This window comes from Phacochoerus africanus, chromosome 3, assembly GCF_016906955.1.
Source record: "Phacochoerus africanus isolate WHEZ1 chromosome 3, ROS_Pafr_v1, whole genome shotgun sequence".
Classification (NCBI taxonomy): domain Eukaryota; kingdom Metazoa; phylum Chordata; class Mammalia; order Artiodactyla; family Suidae; genus Phacochoerus; species Phacochoerus africanus.
Window position 1 is genome coordinate 117,323,607 of NC_062546.1, and position 23,521 is coordinate 117,347,127.

Below are 23,521 nucleotides of genomic sequence, written 5' to 3' on the forward strand. Positions count from 1 at the left end.
GACAGATGAATGGATTAAGAAGATGTGGTATATATATTATGGAATAGTACTCAGCCATAAAAAAGAACAAAATAATGCCATTTGTAGCAACATGGATAGAATTTGAGACTCTCATACTAAGAGAAGTAAGTCAGAAAGAAAAAGACAAATACCATATGATATCACATATCTGGAATCTAACATATGGCACAAATGAACCTTTCCACAAGAAAGAAAATCATGGACATGGAGAACAGACCATGGTTGCAAAGGGGGAGAGGGAGTGGGATGAATTGGAAATTTTGGATTGATATATACAAACTTTTGCATTAATGGATAAGCAATGAGATCCTGCTGTATAGCACTGGGAAGTATATCTAATCATTTGTGATGGAGCATGATAATGTGAGAAAGAAGAATGCATACATGTATGTGTAACTGGGACATTTTGCTGTGCAGTGGAAAATTGACAGGACACTATAAACCAGCTATAATGGAAAAAATAAAAGTCATTATAAAACTTTAAAAAAGATTAATTTCCTTATATATACTATTCAATTATCCAATTGTATAGTTCATGGGAACAGCAGCATAAAGGCTTGATTCTTTCCCTTTATATTCCAGTTTTCTAAACGACAATGAGGAAGTTCTGTTTGTTTTCTCAGGATTATTTTAAATTCATGGTAAACTCATGGATTTAATTATATGTTTTTAAATTCATTGTAGTTATGCTTATTGATGTTCATTTATTCCACATTTAGCCAAACTCAAGTTGCTTCCTGAAACCTTTGGCAAAACCCCAGTGGTTTTTAATAGTTGCCTTGTTATATTCCCAGACAAGACTTTCCAAATTAATCTTGTGTAATTTCCTTTCCCAGACATCTTTCCAAGGATCGCTGGCTCTTTTTAGTGGAAGTGGCATTTAAAGACATTAATCTGCCCATTGCTACTAAATTGATCATTCCTACTAGTCCTCCTCCACGGACAGAAGGAAAAAAAAAAACTTAAGACAAAATACATCATGAGTCTACATTTATTTCAATACCACTTCAAATCCATACCTCGAAGTCCTTAACTTCATGTTTTTGAATATATATCTTTATTTCCTTTCTCCCACATAAAGAATTGCAGTTCTTAATGACATCAGACATGATAGAATTAGAATATCCACATAATCACTTTTTAAATTTGTTCTACAATATACACAATATTTGCAAAAATAACGGTGCTAAAACTCTTGCCAATAATATAAAAACTATGATTGGTTTAAAGAAGTTTTCTGTTTGTTTTTGCTGTTATTTTTGTTCCTAGGTTATATGCCATGAGAAATGTAGAGTCCAATCACTGTGTTTTAAAGTTCCTTGGAAAAGCTAGAATTTTAACTTGGGCATTGTGACTCAAAAATTGTTCTTATGTTACCCCCCCCCCCCACATCTGTAACTCATTAGTTAGGACCTGCAATTCCCCACCCATCTGGGACAGGTGAGAAGAGCTTTTAAACAGGACAACCTCTGAAAAGTTCTAAGTTTACACTTCTAACTTTATACAATCTTAACACAACAGGTACAGGTCCCACAAAAGATGTGTGGATGGTAGATCTATATTATGATTGCTTTAGTTACATGAACCAGTTCTTAGCACCGATTTCTAAAATTGATGAATTTTTAACCTGTTTTTCTAAGAAACAAATTGATCTATGCAAAAATGCCAAGCATCAAAAAAAGCCATTGAGTGTTCTCCCAACCAAAAATGCACCCCAAACTTGCTCACTTCCTTCTCAGTACAGTTTGACTTCTAAGAGCATCCAGTGATGATTCCAAGGACTGACAACCTTCCCTGTCAAGTCTTGTTTTCTATTAATATGATAAAGCAATATGGCGTTTTTAAATTTATTAATTAGGATCACACTGTTTTGAACCAGTTTATATTTCACCAGAAATGGATGAAAGAGCCCATCCTGTTTCTTCACATTCTCACAAATGTTTGGTAGAGAAAGACCTTTTATTAGCTTTTGCCAATATGGTAGATATGCAATGAAGTTTCACTGTGACTTCAATTTGCATTTCACTGAATGCTAATGAGGTTGAGCTTCTTTTCATGTGTTTATGGGTTATAGGTTATCTCTTCTCTGAAATTTATATTCATGTCTTTTGCCCATTTTAAAATTTAGTTGCTTTCCTATTGCTTAATGATTCATAGGAGATTTTATATGTTCAGGATACTAAATCTTTGTCTGTTACATTTGTTGCAAATATCTTTTCTCAGTTTATGGTTTGTCTTTTTATGGTGTTTTTGATGAACAGAAGTTCTTATTTTTAATGTAGTTGAATTTATCAATCTTCTCCTTTATGTTGGTGCTTTTTGTAAAAATTCATCTTGTGAATGATGTCATTCACAGCAAGAGCTGATAAAAAAATCTCATATTTTCTTCTCCAATGTTTATAGTTTTGACTTTCTTAATGCTCATGTTCATCTTTAATTCAATAGGCATGTATGATTGTGAATGGTTTGAAGTAGAGATCCAATTTTATTTTGTTCATATGGATAATGGTTTGCTAGATAGTTCATTTCTCTTCCTGGTGGTCTGGAGTGCTACTTCTGTTATACATCAAGTTCCCACCTAATAATGGACCTGCTTCTGGTCTAAAAACTCTGCTCTGTGGGTCTACTTAATTTCTGCACCAGTGCCACACTGTCTTAACAGCCCTAGCTTTATAATAAATTTCAGCATCTGTTAGGTAGGGGCTCCCATTCGACAAGCACACACATGAACATAACTTTTTCCACGTTTTCAGGAGTGTCTTGTCTATATTTGACCCTTTGCAACTCCATATAAATTTCAGAATCATATTTTCAAACCCCATGGAAACACTGAGGTTTGTTTTTGTTTTTGTTTTCTTTTGAAGTTTACTGAAACTATGTGAATTTTATTTAATCTAGGAACCAAATTTAACTCAGTCAAGAAAAATTGACGTCTTTGTATTAAACATTTCCATCTAAAGACATTACTAGATGTAATTTGGAAAACACAAAGCCATACCTTGTTTACTGCCTATTCATAGGTATGTACTCATTAGAAGTATAAAGAAAAGAAATCGAAAGTATGAAGAATAGCCAGGAAATGATTCCTTCAATATCCATTGCTTGTCTGTAAAGGTGAGAAGCATGTGTGATGAGGCTTTCTCAGAAGAGGAAGCACAGAGGCATGCTTAAGGTAATAGTTTATTTCTTAACCGGAGTGGTGGGTTTAAGGATGTTTAATATCATTCCTTCAGCTGGATGTATACATTTTATAAATCTTTTTGTAAACATGCCAGGTTTCACAAGATAAAATTTAAGATGGGCGATGAAGGGGATATTTGCCAAACGAATTAATTTAGGACAAAAGTGTTACAATTTTGAATTTTTTTCTTCACAGCCTACAAACCTGCATGAATTGTTAGTCCAACATTTTCAAAATTAGCTATGCCCCTCTATGTACCATGGGGAAAGGTTTTCTTTGTTTAAAAAAAAATGGTTTTGACATTCAATTCAACTACCAGCATTTTTTTTTAAGGACACACTTGTAGCATATGGAAGTTCCTGGGCCAGGGGTCAAATCAAAGCTGCAGCTGAGGCTTATACCACAGCCACAGCCACACCAGATCTGAGCTGCATTTATGAACTACACTGCAGCTTGCAGCAATGCCTGATCTTTAACCCACTGAGTGAGACCAGGGATTGAACCCACATCCTCACAGAGATAATGTCAGGTCCTTAACCCACTGAGCCACAAGTAGTCCAACTACCAGCATTTTTATAGTGTCCTATCTCTTTGTGAATTTGAATCACTCTTCTTGTTCTACATGCAACCTAGTAAAGTTCAGATTGAGTTGGGTATACACTCATTCGTTCACTTATTTGCAAAATACATGCATAATTCATTGTACTAAAAGGCCATTGTGCTAAGGGGCTGGAAAATATAAGATAAATATGAACATTCCTGAATATAAGAAGGACTTATGAAGTAAAATGAAATAAGACAAATCTCAGAAAACCATAGTGTCTGATCAAAGAAGAAGAAGGAAGAAGAAGAGGAAGAGAAAAAAGCACAAAATTCAAGAGGGTTCAAGGAGGGTAAATTGACATCCGATTGAAGGAGAGAGGGTTAGGGGATAATCACAAATCTTTACTTCTTGGTTAAAAAGCTTGCAAGAAAAGGTGTATCGGTATCAGCCCCTTTACTCATCTTACAAATTACTTTCTGATCGAAAGAAGCTTACAACTGGATCCATGATCACTGGGCCCATTTCCTTTTGGCTCCAAATTATGTTGGTTTGGGGTTTTCAAACTACAAAGAATTTCTTCTCCTTTCCAATCCTACCATGACAGAAAACCACACAGACTTAGGATTTGCAAATGTAGCACGTTTTGACAGGGCTAATTTTGCTTCTTGCAAAAGGTTTTACCTACCCCAAAGCCTGGAGCCAACCCTGCATAATTTATATACACCTCTGAGAACAAGCCTGAAAAGAAGCCAGTGCTAATTGATTGAACTGACCATTCATCTGGCTGCTTTGGTTTCATGGAAACCTATTCACACATTTAGTAAATTCACTGGGGGTAATACATTTTAAAAAGATGATTATCTGATATGGTGTTGCCTACTTCCTGCTGTTCACTGTCTCCCAACCCCCTCCCCTGGATTCTAAATGGCTGTTTGACTAAATTTTTCTGTTTTCAATTAGTTTCACTGGTTCTTTGTTTATATAACCCATTAATATCCCATCATCAGTGGAAAGTGTATTCAGTTGCCAAAGGGGTTTAAAATATTCCTAAGAGGTAAGAACACGATGGCAGAAAGAGCAAGCCTGCTATACAAGTGGGCCTATAAAGCTAATGCCATTTTTCTCAGTTCATATCCCAGAGCCAAAGCGTTCCACGGGACTCTCTCAGCCATCATTGACATTTCAAAATGGCAACACCAGTGATGTGAAGAGTCCTTCTCTTCTGAAGGTGCTGGTGATTTTTAAGCCTAGACACAGATTGAAGGCTGTATTCTTGGCCCAGGAGAGCTGCTTTTGTGCTTATTAATGCAAGAGTATGTAATAATTAAATTCAGGACCAGCAGCAACAGCTGCCATGAGAAGCTTATATGCCAAATGCATACTGATGGAGAGTCCAATTGCCTACCAAAAGGATTAGTAGATCCATACACTATCCTGAATCCTGGGCACTGTTTCAACCTTCCCCAAATTATGTGAAACTATAATAAGGGATGGTCTGGGATGGTCTGAGGTGTTGGCAAGAATAGGTGTGAGCTGGGAAAGCAGAAGCAGATGAAAATGTGTTCTGTCTCTTGGAGACAGTTCCTTCTTTCAGAGGTTGAGAAGATCACAATTTATGGGATAACATCACCCCACTTTGCCAGGTACAGCTTTACAAAATTATTTTCCAGGGATTTTAGTATACATGGGAGAGCTGACACATGGAGCTAAGCCTTGGGATGGTTAATTTTATGTGTCATCTTGACTGGGCCACAGGGCGCCCAGATATTTGATTAAACATTACTCTGGGTGTCTGCAAGGGTGTTACTGGATGAGATTAATGTTTGAGTCCATAAAGGGTGTAAAGCAGATTGCCCTCCCTATGTGGGAAGACTTCATCCAATCTGTTGAAGGGCTGAACAGAACAGAAAAGCAGAGTAAATGAGAATTTTCTCTCTCTTTGTCTGACTGTCTTCCAGGTGGAACAGTGGTCTTCTCCTGTCCTAGGACTCAGACTTGGAGTGGAATACACACCATCAGCTCTCCCAGTTCTCAGGCTTTTTGACTCAGACTGGAGCTATACCAGTTGGGGCTACCTCAAACTAACAAGCTTCTGCACAGCAAAAGAAATGATCAACAAAAAGAAAAGGCCACCTACTGAATGGGAGAAGATATTAGCAAACAATACACCAGGTAGGGAATTAATATCCAAAATATACAAGGAGCTATGCAACTCAACAACAACTCAGGGGAAAAAAAAAAACGGATTAAAAACATGGGCAGGGCCCTGAATAGGCATTTCTCCAAAGAAGACAAACAGATGGCCAATCGATACATGAAGAGATGCTCAGCATCACTCATTATCAGGGAAACGCAATTCAAAATCACAATGCAGGAGTTTCCATTGTGGTTCAGCAATAACAAACCCAGCTAGTATCCGTGAGGACTTGGGTTCCATCCCTGGCCTCCCTAAGTGGGTTAATGATCTGGTGTTGTTAGGCCCGCAGCTGCAGCTCCAATTCAACCCCTAGCCTGGAAACTTCCATATGCCATGGGTGTGCCCCTAAAAAAAAAGGCAAATAAAATAAAATAAATTTTTAAAAATTAAAAAAAAACAAATGAATAAATATCATAAAACAGAAACAGAATCACAGATACAGAAGAAAAAAAAAACAGGTAGTTGAAGCAGAGGTGGGGAGAGTGGATGAATGAAATAGGTGAGGGAGATTAAGAGATTAAAAACCCCCAGTTACAAAATAAATGAGTCCAGGGATGAAATTATAGAACGGGGGATGTATTCAATAATAATACAATACCTTTGTATGGTGACAGATGGTAACTAGACTTATCCTAGTGTAATGTAGAGACAGTGACCCACCACTCAGGGGCTCAGTGATCTCACATTGCTGTGAGCTGTAGTGCAGGTCAGAGACACTGCTTGGATCCCACACTGCTGCGGCTATGGCAAGGCTGGCAGCTGTAGCTCCAATTCAGCCCCTAGCCTGGGAACTTCCATATGCTGGAAGTGTGGGTCTAAAAATCAAAAAAAAAAAAAGAAAGAGAAGAAGAAGGTATAGAAATAGCCATGAAATGAAGATATACAAATGGTCATAAAATGACATAAGAAAAGATGCTCCACATCATTAGTCATTAGAGAAATGTAAATCAAAACCACATGGAGACCTTATTTCATACCCAGTACGATGACTACAACAAAAAAGACTGACAATAACAAGCATATAAAGAAACTGGAATTCTCATACATAGCTGGCAAGAATGTAAATGGTGCAGCCACTTTGGAAAACATTTTGGCAGAGAATGTCAAATGTAGATTTACCATATGGCCCAGCAATTCTGCTCCTAGGTGTGTACCCAAGAGACATGAAAATATATGTCCACACACAAAAACTTGTACACATATGTTCATAGCAGCATTCTTCATAAGAGCCAAAAAGTGGAAACAACCTAAATGTCCATCAACTGATGAATACATAAATAAAATGTGGTCTGTTCATAAAATGGAATACGATTTGGCAATAAAAAGAATATACTTGATATGTGCTACAACATGGATAATCCTCGAAAACATACTAAGTGAAAGAAGTCAGTCACAAAATACTGTCTATTATAGGATCCCATTTATATAAAATATCCAGAAGAGACAAACTTGGAAATTAAATTAACAATTGCCAGAGACTGAGTAATAACTGCTAATATATATGGGGACCTCATCTTTTTTTATTTTTTTTCTTTTACATCTGCTGGGGCCTTTATTCTGTCTTTGTTATATACTGGTTCATTTTTTACACAGTTTTAATCATTGCATTGCTAGAGAAAATCTTTGACTTCCTCCAATGAGTAAGGAGAAATAATCAGATAAGAACTGCCACAGACTCCCACCAAGACTTCTGCCCTCCTACAATGCTGTCCCATAATCTCTCTTTCTGACCTTTCCTTAGACAAATCAGGTTTCTTTTTTGAAGTGATGAAAACGTTTTAAGATTTATATAGTGTGTGGTGGCCCAAATCTGTGAATATGGGTGGATCGTGTTGTTATGCGAATTATATCTTAAAACCTGTGTTGTTGTTGTTTTTAAGTCATCTCAGGAGCATAAACTTCATTATGCTTTGGGTACTCATTTGAATTGTGAGTTGGAGAAACACCGCAGGAGAGGGTTGGTCGTTTTAAATTAGCATTGATTTAATGGAAGTGGAAGTTTGCAGCAATACATTTCTGAAGCCTCCTGACATCTCCAACCCACCTTTCTTCCTTACCATTCACTCTGAAAAGTTTAGAATCACTTATACAATAGCGGCTATAAACAGCTATCCAGACCTTAATTTAAGACATACCCAGCCTAGAAGGAAGACCATTGTGCTACACGGCTGTGAGTTCTCTGAGTGCCCTCTCAAAAATACCCACAGCTTTGAAGCAGTTACGACTACCCCAGGCATCCATGATTTTGACAGACATGCTCTCTTAACACGATGCTCCCCACCTGGTGTCCAACATTCAACTACGGATACCCTCTTGTTCTCAAACCAGAAATATTCACTGGCTACATCTCTGAAAAAACATTGTAAGAATGCATTTTCCATTGATTTACTACTTCCTATTCTCATCCAAAAGTCAGACTTAAAATTTGTCACATTACTTGGAGCCACCTTAAGCGGTAAGGTGCATATTTAAGAAGGCATATTAACCCCAATGACCTTGGAATGTCAATGCTCTTGCCCTGAGAGTCAAGAATTCTGAGATCTCTTGCCATTGCCCCCAAAGACTCAATTTAATCTTCAGTAGGCAATGCCCCACCTCCCTTGTACCTTACAAGGATTCCAACTGAGAGAATAAATTGAATTATCATTTTCATTTAGCATACTGAACACTTTTGCAAAGCGAGTGAAATTGTTGCAAGACTAGGTCCTGTTAAAAATGCTTATATGGGGAGTTCCCTGGTGGCTCAGCAGGTTAAGGATCCAGTGTTGTCACTGCTGTGGCTCTGGTTACAGCTGTGGGAGGAGTTCAATCCCTGGTCCCGGAACTTCTGCATGTTGCATGCACAGCCAAAAAAAAATGTTTAAATGGAAGGAAAAGATTTAATGTTCCTGTCTAGATAGCAACATTTGATTTTATCTAAATTCAGGAAATAATTTCATAGTTCTCTATCTGCTGAAATATTCACAGAGAAGATAGGTGACAGGTGCACAGGAAGCCTTTCTCTCCACCCTCCCCCCACCCAAAATTCTAGGTAATGGAAAAAAAGACTTTGTCAGGAAAGACTTTGTCATCTGAAGTGTGGTATTCCTATCACCTGGAGATGCAGAGGATGAAGACACAATGACCTCTGCAGAAACAGACCTTGGATAAAAAGCAGCTTTTAGAAATGAGAAGGGGCAAGCAAAGGAAACCAAGTACTGAGAATATTGCTGATGAATCCTGGAAAGGCAGAGCCATCACTGGCAATAACAGGCTCAAATGAGAGTTCATAAAACGTAGAATATACATTGCCCATTTGCATTTAGTGCACGTTAAATTTCCTTGCATACAAAAGATAATGACAGATGCAAAATGAGTGCTGAATACTGCAGGTCTGTCAGTGGGGAATGGGCTAGATGCCAGTTCTCCAGATTAAACCAAAGAGGCAACTTCACGCTGGGTCAGTGCAACTGGGGAAGAAGCGAAGGCAGGGCTTCCAGGGCTGCAATGAAATTGATAGAAACAAGGAAATTAAATCTACTCCAATGAATCTACAGTGGCAGAGGAGAATGAGGAATAGAATGCAAGTCCTTCAATGCTCAAGTAGAATTGAGATGGTCCTTGCAGTCTGATTTGGCTTTTTATGGACCATCTTCTATACAATTTCCAATCTGGGACAGGTTGTCTATTAGAAACAAAGTTTCTTGCAACCCAAAAAGAGCAGCAACAGGGCTGGTACTTAGGGGTAAGAGGAGGTGACAGTCCACTGAAGGGGGTTATGTTCGGCGAAGCCCAGCCTGCTCCACTAATAGCCTACTGCTATGAGCTTTTTCATGTAGGTCTTTTGTGACACCTCTCAGTTCCCGGCTACAAAGTGCTATTGACTCAAGTTAACTTCCTCAAGCTCTTCCACCAGTACCCCAACACCTCCTAATCTGAAGAAGCATTGATTTTCACAAGTGACCAAATACATTTTAGCTAATCTGGACTCAGAAGCCCTTTCTCACGTTAACCTCCTCAAGCTCTTCCACCAATACCCCAACACCTCCTAATCTGAAGAAGCATTGATTTTCACAAGAGACCAAATACGTTTTAGCCACCTTAGTGAAACTGGGCTGGTGGAAGCATAAATGCTATTGACCCACTTTGAGTTCCTTTTTTCCCCGCAAACTGTAAACCCCTTGGCGCTGTCCAAGGTACCCACTCTCTGAAGCAGCTGACACAGACACGCTGGGACCAGGACAAGGCGGAAAAACATAAACCTCTCCGCTCCCTCTCCGCAACCGCACTGGAGAAGGGCATCTATTAACATGCGGATCCCTGCTAACTCCCTCCTGCTCAGTCAGAACCAGAGGCTTCCGCCTTCCTGCCCAGCTGATCCCTGTTCCTCTCCGGGCAATGCCTGCTGGAGACACATCAGCCTCCTCCTAGATCACTTGCAAGCTTCTGCACAGCTAGGACCGGAGCTGCAGCCTCCTTACCACAGCTGAGGAGAACAAAAGCTTCCAGGGGCTGGAAATAATGAGCTCCCCATCCTCCCCCCCCCCCCACCGCATCCTCACCGGTCCCACCCCTTTTCCTCCAACGAGTGGAAAATCACCCAGAAGCTTCTCTCACCACCAGGCCTTCATTTATTTATTTCCTTACGGGGTGATGGCGTTTGCTTCCCTTGCTTTTCAGAAGCTAAAACGCTTTGGCAGCCAAGAATGAAAGTGTTTGTCTTAATTCTGCCCTCTCGGCATCACCCGATGCAGAAAATGGCTCGCCGTTTCCTCTGCTACTGCGGCAGCCGCTGTTGTGGTGGCAAAGATAAACAGCCCATCAGTGCGGAGCTGAAAAGAAATATAGAAAAGGGGATGGGAGTAGTTTAATTACTTTGAATGGCTTTTTGTGTTCTGTGTGATTGCTTCCTATGATACAGTAGTTTCTCATTCTCCATGCAAGCTCCGTGTTTCTATTCATAAGAATAAGATTGAAGCAGGAAATTGGCTTTCAAGAGTGTGAGAGAGAGAAAAAGGGCTGAGAGGTCGGGACTGTTTCTATCAGAGGAAAGCCAGAGGTGGGGTGTTCCCACAATGGCTGAGCCGTGCGGGGGGGAGGGCCCTGGACCCGCTTGGAATATTTGTGTCAGTTTCTTTGCCCTGTCCTGAGGCCTGGGGATGATCTGGTCACCAGGAAAGTGACCCAGGAGTCAGGGGGAGGCAATGATAGATAGAGCCTCTTAGAGAGAGCTTGGGACGGATCAGAGCAATGTTGTGGAAGGTCCACAAGCAAAGCCAGGGTCATTCTGGTCTGCTGGCCAGTGCTGTACCCTCTTCCTACCTGGGAAAGGGGGGATTGTGCATATGTGTCTATGTGTGTGTCCAATTCCCTTTTAAGTGATTTATAATAGGATAGATTTTATTTGTTTGTTTGTTTTTGCTTTTTACAGCCACACCCGTGGCATATGGAAGTTCCCAGGCTGGGGGTTAAATCAGAGCTACAGCTGTCAGCCTACACCATAGTTCATAGTAACACCGGACCCTGACCCACTTAGTGAGGCCGGGGATTGAAACCACATCCTCATGGATACTAGTCAGATTCGTTTCTGCTGTGCCACAGCAGAAACTCCAATAGGAGAGATATTAGTCTCAGGGCTGAACCCCAGGAGATCGCTGCCTTTTCCCTCTGTACTCAACATTTCATATTCTCCATTTCCATATATTGAGAACTTGGAGTTCATAAGAATCACAAAGCTACCTCTATATATGGGGTAAGTATATGATCAAAAAGATACCTAGCCCTTGGTCACAATAAATCAAGGATTCTTGCTCTGTGCAATCAATATGACCATTAGTCAAATACATCTATTTTTTCCATATGAAATACAAATAATTTGAATCCACTAAAGGAAGTCCTGTGATAAAGCCACTTGTAATACAAATAATATATGTTTCTTTAAATTCTATTGTTTATATATTGGATTTTCTTAAAATACAGTAAATCTGTACTGGGGATATTTAAGTTAAGGACTGAGCCCCTCCAGAAAACTGAGTGTCCAGAGTATGCAGAGCATTCTTCAATAAGGGGTGGGGTGGGGGGAATTTGGAAAGAAGAAATTACTGGCCTTTCTACTCATGAGTTTATAATGATGAGGAGGTACCTGGAACCATCAGTTAACATCCAGCCATCAGGTACCTGGAATCTTGACACAAGCAGGCAGGTTGGGTGGCTCCACCAGAAGAACTTTGCAATCTTCAAAGTAGATTAACATCTACCATTGCTATCACAAGATGCTTTTAAATGTGGAGATTCAAGGTTTGGGGGATTCTTTTAGGCTCATATGCTTCAGATAGAAAGAGTCTAGACACTAAGCGCTGAAATATTACCTTTCTAGATTCAGAATGCAAAGGAGTAAATGTTTGCTTCAAATTCAGAATCTCAAACAGTACAGGCAAAATGTGAAAAACAGCTAAAGCCAGGGGAAGTAAGTGGAGAATTGAAGAAAGTTCACCAGGGGCAACTTCTCTGGAACAACATAACAGAAAAATTGCTTATCAGTTCCAAAAGAAATGTGCCTACGAGGGCATTGAGGAAGGAGAACAGAAGAAACTCAGGAAAAAAAAATGAAAAACTACAGAACAAAACAAAATGAGGAAAAAGGGAACCAAAACTGTAAGGGGAGAGATGTAATAAAAAATGAAAAGGGGATTTCTCTTATAGCACATGGTTTAAGGATCCATCATTGTCACTGTAGCAGCTTGGGTCACTGTTGTGGTGCTGATTCAATCCCTGGAACATCCGCATGCCACAGGAGCAGCCAAAAAAAAAGGAAAGGGAAGGGAAGGGAAGCAAAATTGGGAATAAGAAAACCTACTTTCCTTCGTCCTTTACTCCTCCCTGTTCTCCATAGGTCCTTCCCTTGAGTGTCCTTGCCTTTAAACCCCACCTCCCAGGTGCCCTCATGCTGCTCCTGGCTGAGTTCAATGTTTAGTCACATCCAAAGTTTAGTCAAACCCTGTGCCTTCTTCTATGCAGGAAGGACCTGAAGAGTGAGGAGGGTCAAAATGATAGAGTCGTATCCTCTAAGCAAAAGGTAGGTTCAGAATCATATATGAAGGACCAGATGTAGGCCAGGCCAATATTTAAAGCAATAGACAGTGGAAAGGTGCTTCTGTGCAAAACCCTACCCACAGGGAGGTCATGACCTCTAGAACTCCACAATATTCACTCTCTGTGTCACTGTAATAAGAGAAAGCCAAGGGAGGTGGAGATCATGAATTTGGGACTTCAAGTATCTCAGCAGGAAATGGTGTATCATGTTAGTGTATTATCCTCAGGGTCCTAAGTCTACCGTAAGTTACCAGATGAGGAAGCAGTGATGCAGGGGCCACATAGCAGGTTGATGGAACTGAGAAAGGAGCAAGAAAAGGCAGGAGGAGACAGCAACAAACACACCCCATACAGGTCACATCAGTGGATGTTGGAGACAGAAAGTTGCCTCAGGAGGCAGGGTGTTTGGCAAGCACAGCCAGGATTATCTCCATCCGAATGGGAGGCATGTAGAGAACGGAGAAGCACTGAGAACAGGAGTATTTTACAATTTTACCCCGATGCTTTTGACCATGAACTTTCACCCACGTGTGGATAACAACAACAACAACAAAAACAGTTGTTGGGAGTTCCCATCGTGGCGCAGTGGTTAACGAATCCGACTAGGAACCATGAGGTTGTGGGTTCGGTCCCTGCCCTTGCTCAGTGGGTTAACGATCCGGCGTTGCCGTGAGCTGTGGTGTAGGTTGCAGACGCGGCTCGGATCCTGCGTTGCTGTGGCTCTGGCGTAGGCCGGTGGCTACAGCTCCAATTCAACCCCTAGCCTGGGAACCTCCATATGCCGCGGGAGCGGCCCAAGAAATAGCAACAACACAACAACAACAGCAAAAAAGACAAAAGACAAAAAAAAATAGTTGTTGATTTAACCTTAGGCAAGATCAGACCTTGGAAAGACTATGGACCCAGGAGAACTAAGTTCTAATCCAGGTCTCTCTCTCTCTCTTTTTTTTTTTTCCTTTTTTTGGCTGTGCCCATGGCATATAGAAATTCCCAAGCCAGGGATCGAACCCTTGCCACAGCAGTGACCCAAGTCTCTTCAGTGACAATGCCAAATCCTTAACCCACTACACCACAAGGTAACTCCTCTCTTTAACTAATAACATAACTCTGGGCAAGTCACCTTATTTCTGTAAGACTGATTTGCTTCATCCTACAATAAGGGTCACCTCTAAACTTCTCTGATTCCACAACTGTTCTCACCCTTTATTGTAGGTCATTCCAGTATAGTATAATCTAGGCGAAGGAACTAAATTTGCAAAGCAAAAGCCTGAATAAGTAAATAAATAACCCAACTATTGCTGTTTCCATGAAAAAGTCTGAGGAGAATGTTTCACAAACCAATTGGAGGCCCAAAGTTTTTGGGTATCAGTTGCCTGGAAAGGTGAAGACTAGAAAGGGAATATTGTCTTAAACTATAAAATCTTCAATAACATGAATAAGGTGAAAACAGATTTATTTGCCAAATCTCACAATCCTAGTATGTGGGGACACCCTTTAAAACTTTATAGAGGAAGTTGTTCACCCAAAGGGTAAATAAACTTACCAAATGCATTACACCAGCAGGTGGTACAGGAAGAAATAACTGGATAAATGGCTTCTAACTTGGTTTGGGGAAGTTTTAGGAATGGCCAAGTCCTGACAGACTAGAACATTACAGAGGGGTGGAAACAGTTAAGGTTGACATCTGGGAAAACAATAAAGCTGTCCCTCTTCCCTAAGGGCATTCGAGTCATGTTAAAAAAAAAAAAAAAAAACCAGTTCTGTGTTCAGCTGAGAGTGTGACCAGTCTTTGTTTTAGTAAAATGAAAGTAGCATAATAAGGAAAAAAAAAGAAGCTGCTCTGGATGAAAGACCACTAAAGATTGTGTAGAGTCGTGATACAGCAATGATGGTAGAGGGCCTGTGGTCCAGCCCTGTCACCATGTGCCTTGCTTATGTCTTCGAGTGAGGATTGTCTACATCTTATGGTTTCTCTTCCTGAATCAGGGGCATCATCCACTCTTTGATGGCACCACAGTCAACATTCCGCACAACCACTTGTGCATTGTATTTTAACCCCATCCCGCATTCCTGGAAAACAAGAGCTTAACCCTCATTTTCTGAGACATGTGTTAGAGTCACATTTCAGGTCTCTGTACAAGTAGATGTTCTGAGGTTGCAAACATGTTAATGGGTGTTTTGCTAGGTAAGGATTTTCAAAATGGGCCCTGAGTGCATTTACTTTTCTCCTTGCATTTTAATCAGCCTGTCATTCCATTATCTGCATTCTGTGTTGGCTGTTGGGGATCATTAGGCAAAACCTAGCTATCGCTGCATATTACTCAGTACGTTTGCTCTAATAAGCTTTCGTAAATAAAACCCAAAGAGATGAAAAAGGCCAGTGGCTGATTACATGCAACCAATTTGGTCTCATTAGGTTCTTATAAGGAGAAAAAGTAAATATAATCTTTATAAATCATACAGCTATAACAGAGATGCCTGGCAAAATTCATTAGTTAAGATAATAAGAGTGAAGACCATTTAAACGTGTATAACAGTTTAGTTTATGAAGCTGTTAAGTACTATTTCATCCATTATAAACTTTTACAAAACTCAAAGATGTAATCAGGTGGAGGAAATCATGTATTCTTCCATGATTCCCTAAGGTTTGGGCTTAATAAATTGCTATTAAAACAATGATAAAAACTAATGCTTTTCTTGAATCTTTCATTCAAATGAGTGACTCATAAAATATGAATTTATTTTCCCTTGATGTCTAAGGCCTAGATACAGTTAATTCAACCTATTTTACAGAGGGTACCATTAAGGCTCAAACCTAATTAAATGATAAACTAAAAACAAAATAAAACAAAACAAACAAAAAACACACACCCACAAAACTGAAAGCAAACAGAGAATACACCCTAAGGTTATTGCTTCTCAAGTCAAACTAAAGTTAGAATTTTCATTTAAAAAAAAAAAAAGACTGGTGCCTCTTTTATTACTTTGCTCTAAGCATAGCCTGATTTGATTCTTGGGTAGCAAGTAAGGCAAATGTTGATGGCTAGACTTGAATATTACTTCCCAACTGAAGAATCTGTTCAGGATAAAAAATAAAACAACTATGTAAGGAGAGTAGAACTTGGAGGAAGATAGCCTGGTTTTAGGAACTCTTAACTCTGTGAACTTGACCAAGGGACTGAATGGACCCAGTATTCGCTCAGATGAAGTTGGGGTAACAGTGCTGGGAGGAGGGAAGGAGATGATGAACATCAGAGAGGGAAAAATCTTTGCAAATTTTCTAGTGCTACCTAAATGCTATCCATTTCCCCAGTCTCTTTCCTGGGGAAACAAGAGGTTCATTGCAGTCACCCCCCCACCCCACCCCCTTATCCGCAGGAGATTGATTCCAGGAGCTCCCAGGGATACCAAAATCCTTGGATGCTCAAGTCCCTTATATAATAAAACAGTGGATATGACAGAGCCTCCATATCCATGTATGCAAAATCCACAGAAACCAAGGGTGGAGTGTATGAGCTATGAAGTCATGAGAATTCGTCCCCATCTCCAAAAAGCCCTATTGCATTTTTTTGCAAATAACTTTCTGCTTGCCTTCAAGACTTTGCCTGAGGAATCAGTAGACTGTTCCATCTCAGCACTGGGGAAACTGAGGCAGCCATCTCTGCTTCACCACCTCTCATTAGAGGACAGAATGTCACTCCTATACTTGGCCCAAACCTGTCAGTCCAGGAGGAGACAGGTTTTGTTTGTTTGTTTGTTTGTTTTTTAAATGTACAAAATATTTTTTTTCTTTTTTCTTTTTTTTTTTTTGTCTTTTCTAGGGCCACACCCGAGGCATGTGGAGGTTCCCAGGCTAGGGGTCTAATCGGAGCTGTAGCCGCTGGCCTACACCACAGCCACAGCAACACCAGATCATTAACCCACTGAGCAAGGTCAGGGATCAAACCCGCAATCTCATGGTTCCTAGTCGGATTCGTTAACCACTGAGCCATGATGGGACCTCTGATACAGGTTTTTGAGACTGCCAAAGAGAATGGCATTGTGCATTTCATTCAAGCTGCCCTCTCCCCTGTCCCATCACTGCCAACCCCCTCCTTTCAGCCCTGACTTCCATACTAATGGGTGCCTTCAGGGTACAAGGAATGAACTCTACAGAAGCCCTCCTTCCAAAAGCACTCCCATCACAGTGTGAATATTAGTAGCAATAAGGAAGAGAAGAATTGGGAGGAGGGGGTTGGGGGCTGAGAAGGTAAAATGGAGAGTAGCAAGTACTATCTTGGGCAGTTAGGCTCTCGAATTATCCCTGAGCTTGATTTGTGCACACATAACAAAGGAAGTAAAAGAACCACTGATTTTGAATAAATCATTAGAGATTAAACAACATACATGCATTCTTTGGGCTGCAAACAGCAGCAGTGCCTAGGTGGAGAGGGTTGTGATGTTGGGGCTGGGGCGGGGGGAGCCAACAGGAAGAGGAAGTTTATTTTATTCTTTTTTTTTTCTTTCTTTCCCCCTCCATCTTCAATAGAAAGGATGTAGCCACAGTGAAGTGCCTCTTACAATAGATACAACAGCGCCACCTAGAGACCAAGAGGCAACTGTCCCTCCTGCCAGAGAGCCGCCAGAACTGAAACTGATTATCCCCGTCCCGTGGCACTGCTTTAATGGAGCTTCCTCCGGCTGAGCTTGATGGCTGCTTCACCGTCAGGCAGTCCGCAGACAAATCTTGAACTGACTGCTTGCAAGGCCAAGGATACAAGGGTTGTCTTTGCTGACAATAGCAGCACGCCGCAGCTTCTCCAGAGTGTAGTCCCAAAACATTAAAGCGGAAAAGACCTTATGGATTACACTCCCCCAAGACTCCCCTTCCCCCATCAAAATGCTAATTTCCTGGAGTTTCTCTTTCCTGTGTCCTATTCTTTGCGTGTTAAGATAATGCATGCAAATTTTATGCATTTCGCTCAGAGGCATCTAATTAGACAGATTAGCTCGTCGACTCAGTAACCTTCTATTTTATTCTTCTAAAAAGAAGGTGGTGCCAGTTAGGACTTAAGCTCTGTGTGTTTGTGTATGAGCAGAGCTCCCAGGCCTGGGCCCCCACCCCCCACCCCGGTGCAGAGTAGTAAACCCCTGCATTTTGTGCCTGTTCAACCACCATACATTTGCATTTGGGGGCATTCACATGCCTTCACATGCCTTCATCAAAAGTCCAAAAAAATACATGGGCACCGGTACCCCCAAAGTGCACATTTCTGTGAGCAAAAGGGAAATGAAAACTTAGCTTACAAAAGCCCAAGAAGTATGAACATTTGATGGGCATAACCTCTGAACAAAGGAAATGAAAGACTAAAACACACACGGATGCCCTCCTTTGTTCCAAAAATGAATTCCAGTTCTTGTGGGCACACTGCCAGCCTGCCTTCCAGAGGAAAAGAAAACTCACTTATCAGGGAAAGATAAACCAGAGACAGGAGGCTAACAAGCTCTCAGATTGACAAAAGCATCAGAGGTTGCCATGGAGAGAGATCTCTTAAACTGTGAGGGTCATTATCCCCTGCCTCTCAAAATCCATCAGGTGTGCCAACCTAGGCTCTCATTAGACAAACAAGTTTCCTCAAAGGAACCTCTGGGGTCACCTCTTGACACGTCTCTCCTTGAAGAAGCTGACAATTCCTAAAAGACATCCAGATGTGCGCATGAGTCACCCACTGTCTAAATCCCCCTGAAAGAGACCACCGTGCACAGTCAGTAAAACTTGGGGATCAGAGGGTACAAACTCCAATACCTGCCTGTGCCATTTGATGACGGCCAGTTAGTCAGGGATGGTGACAAGTTGAGCAACTCCACATGCCTGTCTACAAAGAACAGCCGTTCTCAATTCCAGCCACTTGTTGCCTTGAGGAAATGCCAGCACAGTATTGCTAGCCTGTTTGTAAGAGAAGCCCGAAATCAGGACGTGGATGTGAAATCTCCTGATTTATAGATGCTGGCAGTAACTCAAAAATTTTAAACCCTGGTGCTGAGCCAAACAAAACTTGGCCAAAGGCTTCATTTGACCTTGAAAATGCCAAAGCAACACCTGCCTTGGGTCCTTCACAGCCCTTGAAAATCTCTATTCCACCCACACCCAACTCTTAGGCCTCCTCTGGATACTGAGGGCAGAAACTTTCACACCTCTACACCTTTGTTGATCCTGTGTCACCTGTCTGAGCTGGTCTTTCCTCCAGTCTCTCCCTGCTTGTCAAAATCCAGTATCAAGGTCCAACTCAAATGTCAATTTGTTTGTGAAACCTGCCAGAATCACTGCAGTCAAAATTAATCATTCCAGTAACACTCGGTTTTTATCTCTGTTCTTACACTTAGCAGATCAGCCTCACAGGAGGGCTAAGCAGTGTTGGTGTGAGTCTCAGTTGTAAGTCCTTGAGACCTTGTATTGTGTCCAACAAACACATCCTCTATCTCCGCCCAGAACCCAGCACGGAACCTATGTTGATGGTTGGCTCGAATTTACGTTGAGGAAGTTATGAAGTGAGAAACAAGACTTGCAGTTCGTTGATTTAAAAAAAAAAAAAAAAGCTAAAAAATTCAGGGCACTTCAAAGATAATTAATTCAATCCCTGCCTTGCATTAATCATGTCAGGTGATCAGATGACAAGGCCCAGGTACTTCTGAAATCAGGTCTACACAATGATGATTAAATCAACAGCCATGGGAAAAGGTGCATCTCTGCCTGACCCCAGGGATATGTGGTTTATTACCATGTGTATTATGACTTCCTAGGGGCAGGATTCTTTTTTACCCCCCCCCCCATGTTTTCATCCTATATACCCATCACACTTTCTAGCACAGCGAAGGGATTCAATAAAATGTTTGTGGAGTTTAATTAGTATCATCAAAAATCTAACAAGCACCTGCTTCATGCAAAGAATACGCTCTGAGTTGTGTGCCAGACCCTCCAACACCTACAGTCTGGTGGAAAGCAAAGCATATTTAAACGGAAAAAATTTAAAACTCCATCAGTATATGGTAAATGGTGGAAAGCACTTCTTGAGCTCCTGCTACGCGGCATGCCTCTTGCTAAATGCTGGGGATTCAAAGAAGACAAGAAGCAATGTCCACCCTCATAGAGACTGGGTATCACACCTGGGAGTTGGAAATGGAAAAATCATTGTGGGCTGAGCCATCAGGAAAAGTGCAGTTTGAAATCACAGGAAGCAGGGAGCTAGTAAATTCGGCATGGAAATTGATACCCTATTGTTTTAACAGTAGGGATGTTAAGGAGGGGGAAATGTCAAATAAATTAAGATGTTGCTAAAGGGCAAATACTCTAAAATGACGCTATTCAACATCCCAGTGGCCTTTCTAGGATACGGTGATGAGAAAATCCCTAGTTCTCAACCTTGGGATCACATCTGGTTAAGACTAACATTGATGCTCCAAGGAGCTAGTGGGTGAGAGGTCATGAGGTCTGACAGGAAGGACAGCTCTGCCTGGCACCTGAAGTTGCCCCTGACTTTCCATCTTGAGACACAGATGCTGAAGGAAGGAACGAGTGAGACAAACCCTCTATTCTACCCTAGCATTGTCCTGCCTTTCATTATCCCCAAAACACTACTCTGCATCTGTCTTAGTCATTTCAGGCTGCTATAACAAAAATACCCTTACCTATGTGGCTGATAAACAACAGAAATTTCCAACAGTCTGGGGTCTGGGGAGTCCAAGGTCAAGGTGCTGGCAGATTTGGTGTCTGGTGAGGACATTCCTCCTCATTGACTACCATCTTCTCCGTGTGACCTCCTACAAACAGGGACAAGCTAGTTCTCAGGGCCTTTTTTTTTTTTTTAATGAAACCAGATATTTATTTCAGAAGAATTTTTTTTTCTCTTTATACAGCCACACATGTGGCACATGGAAGTCCCTGGGTCAGGGGTCCAATTAGAGCTATAGCTGCCATGTAAGCCACAGCCACAACAACACCTGATCAGAGCCATATCTGTGACCTTGTGACCTGTGCTGCAATTTGTGGCAACACCAGATCCTTAGTCCACTGAGGCACTGAGCGAGGCCAGGGATCAAACTCACATCCTCATGGAGACAATGTCATGTCCTTAACCTGCTGAGCCACAATGGGAACTCCAAGAACACTATCTTTAAACATTATTTAAGGGCTTTTTAAAAAAAGGACCATAGGAGTTCCCGTCGTGGCGCAGTGGTTAACGAATCTGACTAGGAACCATGAGGTTGCGGGTTCGATCCCTGCCCTTGTTCAGTGGGTTAAGGATCCGGTGTTGCCCTGAGCTGTGGTGTAGGTCGCAGACGCGGCTCGGATCCCACGTTGCTGTGGCTCTGGCGTAGGCCGGTGGCTACAGCTCCGATTAGACCCCTAGCCTGGAAACCTCCATATGCCATGGGAGCGGCCCAAGAAATGGCAAAAAGACAAAAGAAAAGAAAAAGGACCATAATTCCATACACTGACAATGACTTGTTTGCACAAAAGTACTTGAAGTACTTTGGGCTGGAGAGGGATTTTTTTGCTGTTGTTATTGTTTTGTTTTGCTTTTTAGGGCTGCACCAGACGCATATGGAAGTTCCCAGGCTGGGGGTCAAACTGGAGCTTCAGCTGCTGGCCTACACCACAGCCACAGCAATGCAGAATCTAAGCCACTTCTGCAAACTGCACCATCCTTAACCCACTGAGCAGGGCCAGGGGTTGAACATATCCTCATGGATACTAGTTGGATTTGTTCCCACTGAGCCACGATGGGAATTCCCAGGGATGTTTTTTCTTGATGAATTTATATATAATGAATTCTCATGACATTTGATTCCAAAATATATGTACAAAATGGCTCGACATGATTAACAAGTTAAAAGAGACTATAAACATAATTGCAATTTAAACACTGTTATTAGTTTATATGAGTCAATTCAAGGTCAGTGAAGGGAGCATTATATTTTTAAAAAAAAAATCAGAGATAAAAAAGTCTTTAGGAAGCAACTATGTATTTATGTACCTTTAAAGATCAAGGGTTAAAAATCCATTCTTGATGAGTACCATTAAGCAAAAGATGAATAACATTCATCACACATCTGTTCCAAAAGCAGAATGTTGTCAAAATTATACATTTATTTACAAATAAACAGCATTAATAATTATAAAGAAACCAACAGAATGAGTTCCAAAACGTGCTCTCACAAGTCATCCTGAGCCATAACTTAAGGCATCCATTTAATCTTGGGGCTTTAAGACCGTCTTTGCTTTCATTGGTCTTACGTCTCCATTTTCATCTTCTTCATAGTTGGCACGATCTCTTTTTCTGGCAAAGTTTCTCCCAATTGTCCCCACCAAGGTCTCATAGCTTCTGGTCATTTCTTTATCTGACACATCGAGCTCCATCTTTTCATTTTCAACTTCTTTTGCTTTATTTTTAGCATTCATCTGAAGCATTAAATTCTCAACTTCAGGATTAAATCCTTGGAATGACATTCTTCCGTAGAGAAGATCTTCACATATCAAGAAACTCTGCTCTTCTATTATGAAACTCTCTTTCTCTTTTAGCTCTGGCAAATCCAAGTACCAGTGCTCTTTGTTAATGATTTTCTTTTCTTCTGTTTCTAGTTGTTTCTTGGTTTCTGAATCCAGTCGCCTGTGCATGAACTTCATGCGAAGCAGCTTTTTGGACAACTTGGTCTTGCCGTTGGCTGCCATGCTGAGTCCTGTCCAGTGCTGGTGCGCTCTGTGGCTCCAGCCCTTGGTGAGCTGCAAGCTGAGTGTGTGTACATAAGTAAGGACTCATGGGGCCTCTTCTTGTAAGGGCGCTTATCCCAATCCAATCATGCAATCAAGAGGGCTCCGCCCACATGATCTAATCACCTCCCAAAGGCCCTGCCTCCTAATACCTTAGAGGTTACTGATGGTTTTTTTTTTATTTAATAGAGATAAAATTTATTTGTTAAATTTTTTTATAATTAAATGAAGCAAATTTTCAGCCTTATTGAGATATAATTGACAAAAATTGTATATAACTGAGATGTACAACTTGATATTTTGATACACATTTCCATTGTGAAACAACACAATCAAGCTAATTAACATCTGCATCACCTCAGAATTAACATGTGTGTGTGGTGTGACCACTTAACGTCTACCTTCTAAGCAGAAGAAAGTATACAGCAGAGATTAACTAAGTCGAATTACTGTACAGCAGATCTCCAAAACTTAATCATCTGCGCAACTGAAATTTTGTACCCTGTGACTGGCCTCCGACTACAATTTTAGTCTATTTCGATAAGTATTTTAGATTTTTTATTATAGTTTATTTATGACATTCTGTCAATTTCTGCTGTAAGCAAAGTGGCTCACATATATATACGTGAATATATATATATATTCTTTTTCTTGTATTATCTTCTATCATGTTCTATCACAAGAGATTTGATATAGTTCCCTGTGCTATACAGCAGGACCTTACTGCTCATCCATTCTAAATGTAATAGTTTGGAGTTC

The 23,521-nt window shown here is 40.9% G+C and overlaps 1 protein-coding gene across 1 annotated transcript; it reads right to left on the bottom strand.

Annotated features, from left to right (window-relative positions):
- Positions 1–22,243: 22,243 nt before the first annotated feature.
- On the bottom strand, positions 22,244–22,723 carry LOC125122189 (M-phase phosphoprotein 6-like). Its single transcript, XM_047770422.1, has one exon. The coding sequence runs from the start codon at positions 22,721–22,723 to the stop codon at positions 22,244–22,246; it is 480 nt and encodes a 159-aa protein (XP_047626378.1).
- Positions 22,724–23,521: the final 798 nt, after the last annotated feature.

Bases quoted from the DNA above. Each gene is read 5' to 3' on its own strand.
- LOC125122189 (XM_047770422.1), bottom strand. From the start codon at position 22,723: ATGGCAGCCAACGGCAAGACCAAGTTGTCCAAAAAGCTGCTTCGCATG.